The sequence below is a fragment of the Astyanax mexicanus genome, chromosome 8, assembly GCF_023375975.1.
Source record: "Astyanax mexicanus isolate ESR-SI-001 chromosome 8, AstMex3_surface, whole genome shotgun sequence".
In the NCBI taxonomy this organism is placed as follows: domain Eukaryota; kingdom Metazoa; phylum Chordata; class Actinopteri; order Characiformes; family Acestrorhamphidae; genus Astyanax; species Astyanax mexicanus.
Window position 1 is genome coordinate 43,739,729 of NC_064415.1, and position 15,908 is coordinate 43,755,636.

A 15,908-nucleotide genomic window follows, 5' to 3' on the forward strand; every position below is an offset into this window, starting at 1 on the left:
ACTTTCCCACAAAACACCAAATCATGCACATCTGGTTATAGGAAAAGGTTATTTTATTTAGCATTTTCAGACAACTCCATTATTGCAGATACAGCATTAAATAAAAGAAAAACTAAACAAACAAACAAAAAAAAGCTCTGCAAGAGCCCATGTAATATATCTTGGTCTATAGTATGTCAGCCATAATCCTGCTCAGATGAATGATGAATGTCCTGCATTAATGTTTAAGTGCACACCTGCCTTGACTTTACTTTGAGTTCACACCAATTAGAACAGAAGGGGACATGGAAGGGCAAGAGGGAGGAAACCAATTAATCAAAATAAAACAATAGGGGAGTTTGCAGTAGATAGTGCTTCAACTGAAGTATGAACATGCATGCTTTGGGGTGTCCACAAGAATGAGAGTGAAGATGCAGATTGTTGGAAATTGTCATGTGGAAGATGCAGATCTTGCGCATCATGCATTTTTGTCAATTTTGGATTTCAGATGTTCTTTGTAGGCCAGGATGTCCTTCTTCCACTTGGTGATGGTTTGTTTTTCACAAACCCATATCTCCTGAGCAACCTGTTAGAAACAAGAAAGGCCAATCATTAATGCCACATTTACAAGATTAGATTTTACAAGACCTATGCTAACACACATTTTGTTTTAGTACAATACCTGTTGAATAAGCCTGAAGTCGTGGCTAACCAGCATCAAGCCACCCTCAAACTCATTGATTGCCTCAGCGAGGGCATCGATCGTCTCAATATCCAAGTGATTGGTCGGCTCATCAAGGAAGAGCATGTGGGGGTTCTGCCAGGCCAGCCAGGCAAAGCAAACACGGCACTTCTGACCATCAGAGAGATTCCTGATGGGACTTACCTGAAAATAAAATACATGGAAATGATTAGACTCACTGAAATACATCTCTCAAATGTTGTGCTTTAGGCTCCATGTCATTTAAACATTGGAATGCCTCAATGTGACATCTCCAGTTTCAATTCCCACATAAGCTATACACTGTTCTGTTTAACATATGTTTTGATTATGTTACGGTATAATGACTGATCGACTGGCATTGCTAGCAAACCAGGTACATATTTTGATTGGATTCGCCACAAAAATACTGAAGTGTGTCGTCACACTAGGGCCAATATCCCCAAAAGCATCTAATCATTAAGAATCACAGCGTGCGTAGTGTGATGCTTGCTTGACCATCTTGTTCGTCCTAAGACACTTTTTTGGGGACCATTTCCTTTGTCCCTTTACTGTGGGACTAAGGAATTCATTTTTATTAATTACTACCAATACTACTACAACAACATAACTTAATTCACAAATGTCATCACACTCAAACATAAAACTGACCTGCTGTTTGCCGGTGAGTCCATATCGTCCAATGATCTTTCGCATCTCCTCTTTTTCCTTTATCTCTGGGTAGCACTTCATCATGTACTCCAAAGGTGACAGATCCAACTCGAGCTGTTCTGTCAGATGCTGCAAGACAAGAAGACAAAAGGGTCAAGTAAAGTCTGACAAGCACCAAAATGTAAGAAAATTATATTGAGACAATTTGTCTACGACAAACCACAAATTAATAGCAAAAGGCTGCAGCGTACCTGGTGATATCTGCCAATCTTGACATGGGAGTGCTTCCTGATCATGCCATCAGTAGGGAGGAGCTGAGATGAAACGCAAAGCCATTAAGTAAATGCAGACATTAAAAAGGACATATATATGTTTGAGTCATTTAGAAGAAAAAAAAAAAAAAAAAACAACAACAACATACCTCCCCAGTGAGCAGCTTCAATAGTGTTGATTTGCCAGCCCCATTGGGCCCCACAAGGGCCACCCTGGTATCCAAATCAATTCCAAACTCCAGGCTTTTATAAATGATTGGCTGAAAAATAGATGTGTAGAAGAGACTATGTACACTTGTCCTATAGAGGGCAAAGTGGAAGAAATAGAAACATGTTGCAGTGTGGCTAGATCAGCATCCCTACCGTTTCATCTGAGTATCTGAAGCTGACATTCTGAACCATGATGACAGGAGGGGGTATCTTCCCACAGGGAGGAAAATAAAATGACAGTGTCTAGGGACCAGAAACAGAGACAACAATTTAGATCAATTTTAGGAGTATAGTGAGTGTACAAAAAGAATCAGTGTTAGTCAAATAAAAAAAGAGGATCAAATGTTAATCAGCCCAGATTCTCACCTTGTCATTCACTACACGTTCAGTCAGACCTGAAGCAACCATCTTCTGCAGGGTTTTCTCTTTGCTCTGTGCCTGACGGGCCAACTTTGCAGAGCCGTGCCCAAACCGTGCTATGTAGTTCTACGACAAAAGACAAAGTGTTGGGTTTCGACCAAATGATCAAAACATGCAAATATTAAACTGGTTGGGAGCACAAATTTACCTTCATATGAGCGATTTGATCCTGCTCCCAGTTAAAGCGCTTCATCTGGTTCTCCTCCAGCTCCTCTCTAGTCTTCACATACTGGTCATAATTACCCTTCACAGAGACAGAGAGACAATGTTACATTTAATCCACAATTTCATGGTCAGAACTACAGAAGACATGTCTACAGAGAGAACTTCAGTTCTTACCGTGTAGTATTTCAGCTTACGCTGATGCAGATTAATGATGTTAGTACAAACACCATTGAGAAAATCTTGAGAATGAGATATCAAGACAAGAATTCGTTTAAACCTACAGGAGAACAAGGGAGTTCAGTTTAGAATAAGTGAACAAGTTACTGTTTAAATTTAGGAGAAAATTCATTGGGATGTTCCAGCAGATCAGCTAAACGCTTCGGTCTAGTTTTTGTCAAAGCCTCAGCCATACTGAGAAACAAACTGCTTGATGGCAAAGCTACAATTCGGCCTTTTGTTTACATCATGTCTGTGGCTACAACCCCTTTAGAATAAAAATATGGAGGCTTCAGTTCTTCATTTCACAGATCAAATAAAACATCAATAAAAGAAACATACTGCTTTAGCTCCTCCTCCAGCCACACACAGGCATCCAGGTCCAAGTGGTTGGTGGGCTCATCCAGGAGCAGCATGAAAGGTTTGAGGAACAGAGCTCTGAAAATGGAAACAAGACAACTCAATAATAAACATGTATAATAATAAACCTACAATAAGCTCGACAAGAGTCAAATAGTTTGCATTTTCCATTTGGCTAATGGCTCATTTATGCTGAATGTTTGTTACAGATATAGAAAAAAGGGTTTGTTAATTTATATTGGTTAAATATAAATTAAAGTAAAATGTTCATGACACCTTTGATTGAGCCATTTGTTGTTAGACTCTCAAAGTGCCCACTAGTGGTTATTTTGATTTTTACCTTTACTACAGGTTTAATAGTCTAGAAAAGGAGTATACTGAATAATCTGAGTAACCCACTGTAGAAACTGCCAAGAACAATTAAGCAAGCACAAAGACAGGGAGCAGTCAACTGCCTAAGTTTACCTGGCAAGCGCAACACGCATCCTCCAGCCTCCACTGAAGTCTTTGAGTTTTTTCTGTTGCATGGCAGCAGTGAAGCCCAGGCCATGAAGAATACGGGATGCACGCACCTCTGCCTTGGCTGCATCAAGTTCCTCTAATCGTTCATACAAGTCCATTAGCTTCTCACACTCCGCTAAGAGGAAAGCAAAAGAAAGTTGGAAAACACTCCCCCACACAAAGCAACAAGCAACAGCAATGGTATTGTTTTGTCCCTCAACTGAAGACCGCCTCCTTAAAAAGGAAAACATAAGGAGAGATCTTAGGTGAAGGTTTGATATACCACGCCTAGGAAAGAATGCCATTATGACAGAATAGCACCTATGAAAACGTGGCCCATCACACCCTTTTAAAGACATCTGCACTAGAACGGACCAGTTCAAGCCCATCAACACACATAAATAAGCAAAACTTACAGTCTTCATGGGCGAGTCTCTCAACTTCTTTTTCTAGCTGGATCCTCTCGTCATCAACCTCCATTACACACTGTAGTGCAGTTTTCTCACTGGGAGGCATCTCGCGCGTCAGGTGGTAAATGTCAATGTGTTCTGGAATGGGCACTTCTCTGTATCCAATAGCAGAGAGCAACATGGATTTACCTGAACAAACAAAAGAGCAAATTACAACAATGCACCAAATGGTCAAAACTGTTTTTGAATCTGTGGGTGTGTAAACATTGCCATTTGTTAAAGTGTACTGCAGATGTACAGTGTACATTTTCACTCAACTCTGAGGCACCACGGTCACCAAGAAACCAAATCTTATCAATAATAATTTAGAAGCAAATTTTCACAGAGGTCAATAACCAAACAGGTCAAAACAATGCAATCTCTGAATAAGTAAATAGAGTAAAATAAAAAGGTATTAGGTACATATGAATATTCTGGTCAAAATTCATTTAAAATGAAAACTTTGTATTAAGCAGCAAAATGTTTGACGCGGTACAAAACATTGCACAATCTACGATATAACTACTGTGTACGTTGCAAATCAGACATTCAAAAAAAAATCCTTGTGCTCAAAAGAGCACAAATCTAAGTGTACCTGTTCCGTTAAGTCCAATAAGGCCATAACGACGACCTGAGTTGAGCTCCAGACTAGTATCACTGAGCAGCTCCTGCCCATGAAAGGTCAGTGACAAACTGCTGATATGCACATCTGTGCTGTTGGGGTGGGAAGCCAGCACTCCGGTCACAGCACGTGCCTCAGTCTTCTTCAGCTCAAACTCATCCAGCTCCTTTGTTATGCTGGCAACTCCTACAGACAGCACATTATTATTAATATTTCAACTTTCATCAAAAGTGAAGCTATTTACAGCCATTTGTGTTATTAAAAGCATTAATTTCACCTAACTTAAAAGGAGTAAACCCTTTACTCACCATTGACCTCAGCCACACCATTCTCTGGGCTCTCGGGTTTCCCTCCATCGCCATTAACTGCTTCAGCCTTCTTGGGCCTCTGACGAGCCTTTGCTGCTTCCTTCTTCTTCGCTGCTTTCTTCTTTGCTAAATCGGATGGCATGGCTACAGTGGATCCCAGGTACAGGAAAGAAAAGCCCTGAAATTGTAATAAAATTTAAAAATAAATCAAATAATGGCTGAGCCATACCATCCTCCCCACTAGGTTAGTACAGAGAACAGGTATTTGAGCCTATTTTAACTTCTTAACAGGCCCTGTGTTAAGCGTAGATGTGTAGATGATACAAAACCCATTTTCTCTGCAGAGAAAAAGTTAACTTTCTGAAAACTTTGGGGGCTTTGGAGACTTATATAGGACACTAAGAAGCTACCTGTTCACTCTCTACTCCACTTAATGATTTAAGATCAGTAACAGGATTCAACCCACATTCTGCATGTTTGACAAAAAAAAACTAGACATTTAACACAAAATGAAATGTTTGGAAAACATGAAATATGTTTAAAACATTGAGGAAAAGATTTATGAAGTTTAGGAGTGTGTCAACTTTTTTTATTCATTATATTTTGAAAGGTTTAGAAATATGTCTAATGTGTAAAATATATGTTTTATTACCAATTACAGGACTTCAAACGTTTTTAAGCATTAAACCTTTTTTATGTAATGTTTGAACAGAAATCCTACAGGATATAGGCATGTGGTAAAACAGAAAATTTACAAAGATGACTGCCTGTTAAGAGTTTAAAAGGACTAGTTCAACAAGTGACCTGGCTGATTTTTGGTGACAAACTTAATTACCTTAAGCAACACAAGAAAATATTAGTTGTCTCCAGCGAAAGTCTAGAGAAGCAAACTGATGACATGAGTTCAGACATACCGAAATGGAGAGCGGATAGTGAAATGGAGAAAAGGAAACCCAGAAAAAAAGAAAGCCTAAAAGACAAACTAAGGAACAGAGAGTAGACAGACATTTAGAAACGTAAAGAGATAAAATTACAGGAAGAAAAAAGACGCTAAAACGCGTAAATATACAGACATACACAGACGGACAGTCAGACAGGAGTACATGGCCTGTGTAGGAACGTGCTCCTGTGGATGTTCTGACGCAGTGACTCGTCGCCTTGCCCTAAACTGAGACTGTAAAAAAAAAAAAAACTAGGCTAGCTAGATTAGCCGAGTTAGCTAACCCCTCGCCTTAACCCGAACACGGACTCTGAGCGAGTTATTAATTCAGAGACAGACCGTGAACAAAGCTCACAGGTTTAATAAGAGGTATAATACTGTATGTAGCGGAAGTGCTTGGCTAGGTTAGTAACGCTAACCAAGCTAAGGCTCACCCGGCCGGCGCTGACTCTCATTCACAGAGCTCCACACTCACCAACCACGATGCTACACCGTGCTAAAGCTAACGGGCTAACTTTACACTGTAAATACCCGCTAACACACGGGTTATCGCCCTAACACAGCGGTAAACTCGGGTCTGTGGGGGTTTATAAAGGTCTGCGGGCTGAGAGAGCCGCGGACAGGCTGCTGGAACTCGGAGTTCAGGCCGAGTATTAGCGCGCCGGCTCGGCCGCGCGGGGCCGCATTGTGTCCTCCTCTTCCTCACACTGCCGGTAAAACCCGGCCTCATCGCGAGCCCGCGCCGGTCCGCTCTCCGCTCGGAGCCCCGACAGAGCCGGCGGAGTTCAGTCAAAGAGACCCGTTATTCATCAATATATCAGTAAAACCACTGATTCCTCCGTTAACGTTACCTTCTCTGATCGTCTCCTCGCGCTGCGCTAACGGAACACCAGCCGGCCGTCTCCTGGAACACAGCGCGGCAGAAACGCGGCGCGTGCCCTCAATACCGGCCCGCCAGCCAATCAGGTCCCGAGGAGGATGACGCCGCGCCTCCGGATTGGTGCAGCCGGTACTACACTGGCTGTGGCGTCCAGAAGCCATAACCATTGCGTCATGTTCCGATCAGAGGATCGATAACAATCAGTTCAGTATCGAGAACAGGGGCCAGGATTATTTACTATTTACTTAACAATTAAAAAAATCCATAAATTCGTTAAACTAGTTTATTCCTACGAAACAAACTTATGGCACGCCGTTATTCTTTACAATATTTCCCTTTTTTTCCCTTTATTTGTGTTTTTAGATGTTTAACTTCATTCCAGCTATTAATTCTGGATTCACTCGCGGGCTCCCTCTAGCGGTGTCCAGTAATTTTCTGCTTTAACGGTGGAGACACGAGGTGAGTAACCGGCTCCGGCTTGGATGTTCATTCATGGCGCGAGACTGAACGACGTTAAGGTTTATTATTTATAAACAATTATTTTAAGCATATTATACTTTCAGAGGTTTTGACATTAAAGTTTTAAAAACACTGAACAACCCTGAGCCATTTTTTCATCTTTCACAAAAAACATGTTCAGTGAAGGCGTTCATGCACAACCCTGTCAAGAGCAGCGGGCTGTGAGTTTGATATCTGGGTTTGGTGGGCCTCCTAACCCTCACAATGGCTGCCCATCCCTCCAGGCTCATGTTCCCACAAAATCACTGTACACACCTTTCGAGTGTGTTCACTAGTGTGTGTTTGTGTTGATTTCCCAGACTGATATTAAGCCTATTCGTAGACCATAATTTTCATTCAATGGAAAATCTCTTTTCAAAATGCTGTGTAGTCTAGGATTAATCCCTGTCTGAGAAACTGTTATAAGAATTCAGACATTAGAACTAAACAGATCTACATTTCATGTCAGGGGTGAAAAATATAAAGATATTTATTGATACATTTTGTGATTGTGATACAGATACCTTTCAGGGTATATCACAGATATCATCACCTAGTGATTAACTCTTTAACTGCTGGTTAATCTTTTGATTAAGCACATTTGAGTAGCTATATTTTGTTAAAGAAGGTGTTGAACTTAACCCAACCTGATTGAACCTTCTTTGTCATTTGGCAGAGGCATGTTAAGCTAATAAAACTGACTGTAGGTCAGTGTGTCTTTCAGATCTCATCTGTAAATGACTCCACACATGTTACTATTTTTTGTTGGAAATTTAAATATTTGTAAGCATATTATACTTTCAGAGGTTTTGATGAAAATAATTTATACAGCCCTTTCTGGAAAAGATGTGACTCCTACCATAAACAAGCAAACAAAAATAAAAATGTACAATACACCACCTTATAAAATGTCCTTGAAAGAGGAAAAGTGTTAAAAACACTGAACAACATTGTTTTGTTACAGAGAGTGTTATTAGTCCTGTTTAACAGGATGAAGTACAGCAGATTTTGAATATAAATCACTGTCCAAAGTGGTGCATTGTGTGTATGTCTAAATCTCACAATACTGTGTATAGTGATAATGCCTTAAGAATCATTATATAACATTTCTACCATATTCCACAGCCCTACTCACATCTTAACTGACTGTATGCGTATAGGGTACGTTATAAATCTTTTGGTTATTTTTTATGGCTGACCTTATGCATTGGCTATATAAAGTGAAACACGTCAGCAAATGAAAGAGCAGAAAATTCTATTGAAAACTTCAATAAATTTAATTATTTAATTATTAAGAAAAGTACAAATGCCAGAACAAGTGCAGCAACCACATACATGATTTTTTTGTTTCCACAAGGTGCATATAGTAAGCTTAAAGGTTAATTAAATTATTCCATGGTGTGCTGATGAGCTCAATGCATTAATTCATTTACACACAAATGTTTGGGGCCAAACTTCCGTTAAGTATAAATGAAGAGCAGAAGAATTAAAGAGCTTTTTGAATTCTTAAGAGAAAGAAAGCTGTATCGGACAGCATGTCCTAGAGTGAGAATCATCATTTCTGACATTCATGCAAGACATTACTTTTCTCATATTCAGATTCAGTGTCAAGCCCCATTACAACTCACTCATAAGACACTGTAACTGTTCAGGTGTTTTAAACAGTTATTCAGACCATGTTAACAGCCGTTTTATATTCATGATGGATCCAGTGAATAGGTAAATAGGTAGAGCCATTACAGATTTCCTGCAAGGCCATCAAGGACTGAACACACATGCATATGAATTGAACTGCTGGTCCATTGCTGTGACCCCCTCCCCTGTCCACCCCATGAAATAGACAGTAATAATACAAATAATTATACAAAAAAACCCAACTGACCCACACTCAAACCTTTGGTTAATGCTTTTTTCCATGTGCGTCCTCAGGGAGCTTTTTAAGGCAACAATGTTGATGGATTCATGCTAAACACGTTTCTTAAAAGCAGACCTGTATGTCTTCATGCAACATGCACTGCAACAAGCAGACATTTCTACCACATTTAGTTTTACTGGTAGTTTATAACACTGAAAAAGTGGTTTTAATACCATAACATTTCAACACCCTGGTCATAAAGAAATGACAGCAATTGTTTGGGACAGAAGAGCAGAGGATTTTCCTCTAGAGCTGTTTTCTGGTTGTTTCTTTCCACAGGAGCTCAAAGCATAAAACCACAAAACACTTTGAACTGAATCCAAACCTAAATCAGGTTCATTCACCAGTGTAATGATAATTTGCATGTAAATATAAGACAGATCAAACCAGTTATATTGATTTTTTCCAGTTATAATGAAGCAAATGTAACATTATGTATCCACTAAATGTCCAAAAGTTTGTAAACTTTTTTACTGCTAACATAAACTATTAAACTGTAAATTAACATGAAAATGATAGAAAAGCAACATCCAATAGAAAGGGATGCACAAGGGCTCAGAGTGGTCCAGTAGACTAAAGTGTCACTACTATTATCCAAGGATTATAATAGATTTGATTTATGGAATATCAGCAGCCGGAGTCTGAGAGAGCATAAATGGCCATTGGCCCTCTCTCCCAATCCCTCCTAATGTAATGTTGGTCAGCAGCACAGGCATCTGTTAGCTGATATATATGTTGGAGCTGAGGCACTGTGCTTTTCTCTAAGTGAACTGGTTGCCCGGTGATTTTGCACCAGTGGCAGTTGGAAAAGTGGCAGTCACTGACCTCAAATGTGTGCTAGCTTTCACCATCCTAGTATTACTACTGATAAGTGGAGTCCTGATGAGTGGGTAGATAATTGATCTTCCATTTTTTTCCAAATTAGCTGAATTGATCTGTGAAGCATTGGAACTGCACTCTCTGGCATGAAGGAACTCAACATCAAAGAGAGACGATACTAATCATCCAAAATCCAATATTAGATCCAAGAGAGATTTACTGCACCAGTCATTTTGGAAGAACCCTTGGATAGACATGTATCACTCACTTCATCCAAAACTCCCCTAAATGCTCACATTGTCATTTTAAACAATAAAAGTACTAAAAGTGTCTAAATGCAGCACTTTGATCATTTCTGATTCTTGTGCGTCTACAGTGGGTGCTTTCTGTTGTGTGTTTCAGAAGTTTCAAAACAAAAATTTGTTTTTTGATGTGTGTGGGCCAGTCAGGTTAGCTGGTCTATTTCTAGTTTTGGTCATCCAACTAAAAAGAAACTGTACAGATTTATTTTAAAGAATTTCTGGATAGTAAGTCATGCTTAAATCTAGAGTGAGGCAGAAAAAGCCATTTAACATGGATTTTTGGTAATTCGATCATAATTGAAAAGTCAGATATTAACGTCCAAAACACATTGTGATCGGATTATAGTCAGATTACTCAAACTACATTCTTAGGTGATTTTTTCACTGGAAGTTGACACTTTCTGTGGAAGCAGAATCTGGTAAATTCAGATTAAAAAAAAACATATTAATGCAAAGTGTAAACAATCTCAAAATGTGTATGAAAAGTTTGAGCATGGTTCATTTAGATGCTCATCTGTTTGTAAAAAATACATTTGAAATTTGAAGACAAAATAACAGATGGTACTCAAGATTTAAATATAAATATTGATACTAAAAAATAAAAAGTCCCAATGCACTCATAATTCATTACTATTATTATTAGTTCTCATTTAACAGGAGAGATGTCAGCACTTCTGTCCAAGCTGCTTGTATTAATTCAGCCAAAGACTGCATATTTGAGGAGTCCCTGAAAGGACAATAAAATAGATTAATAAAATAGATGCCCTGTGATAAATAAATAAAATAGATACCCTGCCCTGTAAAATGACTTGGGTTTTTTCTCAAATTAATTACTTTAAAATAATAATAATAAAAAAATTAAAGTGATTTTCCAGTCAATTATATGGCAAACTCACATCAAGTGCAATACATACCCTGGCCTGCAGATGGCACCACCATCACTCATTAACTATTATCTCCCTAAGCCTATTATTCGCTGTTCAATTCAGGGGGCTAAAAGTTTGTTCATTGATCTGCATTATTCTAATGGAAACTGACTGTTTTATATAGAATTTTATTTGTACTTAGTCTTAAATACAAAAACAATTATTTACTACTGGCTCACTAACACTGTTATACGGCATTGTGAGTCTGAGCAGTGAGACACACTGACAGACACTGATGCGAGTCGCCCAAGTGTGTTTTATTTACACACAAGTGCTCCCAGCACTCCCAAAAACTATTTTCTCTAAACCTGAGTCTCTAATACAAGTCTCATTGGGTGTCTCTGTGGCCAGAAGGTTAGTGTCCTATTTCCTGCGGGAAAGAGCTTCAGCTGTTCATTATCAGGGGAGGGGAACCCCACACCAACTGCCTGCTAGCGCTGCAACTAATGACTATTTTAGTAGTCGACTATTCTGATGATTATTTTTATCATTCCCTCCACTGGTGTTTCCTATAGGTGAGGCTCCTTAAAAAAAGGCAAATAAGCGCTGGATGTTAATCTACACATTTTTCTCTCCTAAAAACTGTTTATTTGAGTGATTAAAGAGCTTCTGTTTATTTACAGTAAGAATTCCGGAGCGTTCCAGAGTGTTTTGGTAAGCCAAGGTGACATTAGCTAGTGGTTCGACCCTCGTAGCTTGTTTTAACACAGTAAACGCACAGGCTACAGTCCGATATATCACCTTTGAATGGCGAAATAGTGAGCGTGGTTAGCATGTAATGCTAATGCTGCTCCAGCAGTGCTAGCCGGGGTTAGGAGTAGGGTACAGGCTGATAATACTCACTCCTAAACTGGAAAATAATGGTTAGCAGCTAATTGCTAATGCTACTTCAGTCTCGCTGCTGCAGAACTAAACGGAAACTTCTATTTTTCGCAGTACTTTATCGCGTATTGTCTTTATTGCTCCTTACAACCTGACCATTAAAATTTATACATACAGCGCACTGGAATAAAAGGTGCACTGACGATTTTTGGGAAAATAAAAGGATTTTAAGTGTGCCTTATATTTAAAAAATATGGGTAAGTGCATTTAATATTCAGGATAAAACATGGAAGGCATTAATGAAAGTTTAGTGCAACAATATACAGCTTTCATGGGATATGGCAAAAGCAATGGCCGACAATACCCTTTTCTGTCCCATGACTTTTGGCATTTCAATGTATATTAGTAAGGTACAGAAATTGGATTTTATTTGTCTAAATGTATATTTGTTTGTTTTTTTAAGAGGCTGTACAACTGGTTTAAGACTACAGTCTCCTACTTACAGGGGATTTCTCATGATCTCTACAAAGATCCACATGTTAAATCAGATTAAATCAATGCATTACATTTTCAGCGTACTTAAACATTACATTCTGAGTACAAACAAAACAGGTGCATTCCAGTCTGGTGAAGTTTTAGTTATAAGAGACCAGAGAATAAAAATTACACAGTGCTTCAGTTCACAGATACAGGACAGATAAGAAACAGAGACAAGCAGAATGCCAACAGATTCCCACCTACAAAGCAACACATACAGTATCAGTACCTGTTAATACACATTCACATTTATAGAAGAACCAAGCACAGTCCTCTCCTCACAGTACACAGCCCTTTTCACAATGTCCAAGGGTTCATAATACGCTGGAAATCATTATTAGCCAAAAGAGTAGATATAAACTTTTTGCTCCAAAAGAAAAAATACATTCACATATTTTTTGTGCAGCCGTTAAAATGTTTGGTCACACAGATGTTAAAAGAGCAGTATCTGTTTTACTCCCACTAGCTCTGCACTGCCTGTGGCATAACAAATGTTCTCAGGAGCTTATCATCAAAAAGTAATTTTTTTCCCACCGCAATAAATCAACACTGGATTTAATAACATATACAAACTGTACATTAAATAGCAACAGAGCTTTTAGGCCTATTCTGCCTGTAGAGTTCATCATGTTTAAGGATACAAAGGTTTCCAAGTATGTTGCGAGTCAAATTCTCCAGCTCAGCTGGTAAACGAAAGGGCTGGTATCTTCTCCAAAATTAAGAGGATTCTAAGTGGTGCGGGTAGCCAAGGCCTGCTCGAGCTCTTGTCTTCGTTGCTGGATCTGCATAAAAAAGTTAATCAGTTCATCAAGTTTGCATCAATGCAAAAAATTGTTGGACGAGAATCTGACCTTGTCCACGCTAATTCATCCCAAAGATGTTCCATTGGGACATGGAATGGATGGCCCATTATACAGTTCTGTTTGGTTATTTTTTGAAAGAGGACAGAACAGTGTTCTCTCAATGGCATCAACTATGTTAAGAAGCCAAGGTTAACACAGTTTTCCATTAATAAAGAAACGGCTTAGCAAAAAAACTATTTACACAATCTTCTTACCCAAAATGCCCTTAACATGTCAAGACAAAGTTTTTGAGATTTGTTTTGGAACTTTGACACTTGTGCAACTAAAACATGTTGGAATTTTAGGTCACCCAAAGATATGTTTTGTCAAGATACCTAAAACTCCAGTAAAGCATACAAAGATTGACACAAAATGATCATTTATGTATTGGATTGGATTATTTCAGATATATATTTTTAGAATGTTGAAAATACTTTATTCAGTTTTTACAGGCTTTTAGTTCATGGTGAGTGATAACCATTCGGCTTTACCTTGCAGTAGAAGTAGCGACTGACAGCTTCCTGAGACCAGGATTGGTTATAAAACTCCGCTCTTCTCTCCTCTTCTGGGTTCCCGACCACATCTGTCATGAGCTGCAGAAGTAACCAAAGACAAAGCAGTTCCGGAAAATCCTGACACAGGGTTTCACATTCTTCACAGGTAATTTTTCTCTTCTTCTGAATTATGAATTTTGGTCTGCTTCCTTCTAGACAGTATGACATTCAATTCATTACAGAGTATGCTCAATTTCAGGATTAGCTGTAGAACAGGGTCTGAAATTAATTTGTAAATGTACTGAAATGTATATAAAACAATTTAAACTTCAGTCAAAAATCAAGGAACAGACTATTTCTAAAATTCTGAACTGAAATTTATAAAAATCTAGGAGTGCAAAATAATTAGAGCTTTTATTTAATCAACACAAATTATTTTTATTTTGAAAGCTTTTCTACGCCTTCGTAACACTGCCAACAAAGCTTACTCCCTGCATGACAAAGAAAATTTGTACTTGCCTTCTTAATTTCAAACCTGGACTACAGAAAAAAAACACTTACTGTGAGAATGTTCCTGTAGGAACCTTAAGTAAACTTAGGAAGCTGGTTAAAAATCCTGGTTTGTGAACAGTGGCGCTGTTGATGTTTCAGGCTGATCCCATGTCCATGTTACTTTCTGGCTCTCTCCTTTTAGTTACCTAGCTCCAGGCTCTGTCACACTCTGATAATTTGTTTACATTCTCTACACTACATTAATCCGATGATTTAACCTCTTTGTCTTTTTCTGTTAATGACAGTCCACCTGTCCTGCCTGACCCTGGTGGATGTTTGACAGTTGGAGTTTCCTGCTACACATATCATTCTGTCTGCTTACCATTCAGCTACTGCTACCGGCCTCTGACAAGTTGCCACCCTTTATTACATTGACCATTTTTCTGCAACCTGCTAGAAAAAAAACAAAAACTTTCTTCGGCCCAACTGCTGGTTAGCTGCTTAATATAATCTTACCTTCAAATCCCGGTTCTGTGAACAGATCCAGTCCTGGATGTAGCCCTTAGGATCTCTGGAGAAGCTAAGCATAAAGTCTCTCTGGATCTTCAGCTGGTTAATGGATTCAATGGTCTCATGAATCTGGGGAACCATGGAGATACAGAAATATGATTAATGGAGAAAGCTGACAGAAAGATCTTCTTTACAGTTAGTGTATGAGAGAAAGATGTTGCCTGATAGGCTAAGAGGTTCATTTTTACACACATAGGGCCCTATATTAGCAATCTACAGCACATCAGCCAATTACATATCACGCTGCTGGATTTAGGACGTGTCTGTGTGTTATTATCCATAATGTTATCAATGTAATCTACTTTATTATCTATAAAGTTATTTTCTATAATGTTACTGAATGTATATTCTTCTATTTTACATTCATTTTAGAAGCATAACTCACACAGTTTTGAGATATCAACACTGTTCCAACTCCAACGCTAAAGGTAAGCTACATGACGGGATTCGAACCAGCAATCGTACCACTCTGCATTTGAAGTTGTTGTTTCTGTTGCTGTGAATGTCTAACCTTGTTGTCCAGTGTTGCTATCTCCTGCTGATTAGCGGTCGAGAGCAGAAAGCCACTCATTTGAGTCTTGAGAGGATCGTCCACCTCGACGTCTATGTCATAACATGCCGTTTTCTTGTGATCATTGGGGTCCACACTGTTGGATGTGGGGACAGAGGGTCTTGACCTTAAAAGGAATTCTTAAAATGTTTCTACATTTTTACATAAAATGGATCTACTTTTCTGAAAGACTGAAAAGCACACTGGAAAAAAACAATTCATACCTGATGACGTGATTGATTACGATTGGGTCAGGTGGAAGCAGCAGGTTGGTGAGCCGCTGAGGAATCTCACAGAACTTCAGACGTGGACAGTCAAAGATCTGAGGACAGCAAGTCTATTAGCTGAGCAGAACATGCTGTAATACACTTACTAGAGACTGGGATAATGGAAAAGATCATTTCTTGGAATATTAAAGTAATATATAAAAATGAAGATATGACAGGG

General features: G+C 38.8%; 2 protein-coding genes across 10 annotated transcripts in view; both read right to left on the reverse strand.

The window, feature by feature from the left end:
• Positions 1-35: 35 nt before the first annotated feature.
• On the reverse strand, positions 36-6,786 carry abcf2a (ATP-binding cassette, sub-family F (GCN20), member 2a). Its single transcript, XM_007241181.4, has 15 exons — positions 6,666-6,786; positions 4,875-5,052; positions 4,540-4,752; positions 3,912-4,094; positions 3,460-3,631; positions 2,977-3,072; positions 2,593-2,695; positions 2,402-2,497; positions 2,200-2,319; positions 1,987-2,076; positions 1,773-1,883; positions 1,603-1,665; positions 1,352-1,480; positions 662-865; positions 36-565 (listed from the first exon to the last, which is right to left on the reverse strand). Exons 2-15 carry the CDS (start codon positions 5,014-5,016, stop codon positions 458-460), a joined length of 1,830 nt encoding a protein of 609 aa, XP_007241243.3. The 5' UTR covers positions 5,017-5,052; positions 6,666-6,786; the 3' UTR covers positions 36-457.
• Positions 6,787-10,107: 3,321 nt separating this feature from the next.
• The window catches only part of smarcd3a (SWI/SNF related, matrix associated, actin dependent regulator of chromatin, subfamily d, member 3a), a 40,840-nt gene continuing 35,039 nt past the window's right edge, over positions 10,108-15,908 (reverse strand). For 6 of the 9 annotated variants that reach the window (XM_015603658.3, XM_007241188.4, XM_007241182.4 and 3 more), the window contains 5 exons: positions 15,686-15,783; positions 15,423-15,588; positions 14,858-14,980; positions 13,847-13,948; positions 10,108-13,295 (listed from right to left, as the gene is read on the reverse strand). In XM_015603658.3, coding sequence (XP_015459144.1) covers positions 13,242-13,295; positions 13,847-13,948; positions 14,858-14,980; positions 15,423-15,588; positions 15,686-15,783 — 543 coding nt within the window. In that variant the 3' untranslated portion in view covers positions 10,108-13,241. The remainder of the gene's footprint in view (positions 13,296-13,846; positions 13,949-14,857; positions 14,981-15,422; positions 15,589-15,685; positions 15,784-15,908) is intronic. The other 3 variants (XM_007241185.4, XM_007241184.4, XM_007241187.4) reach the window with 1 other exon arrangement.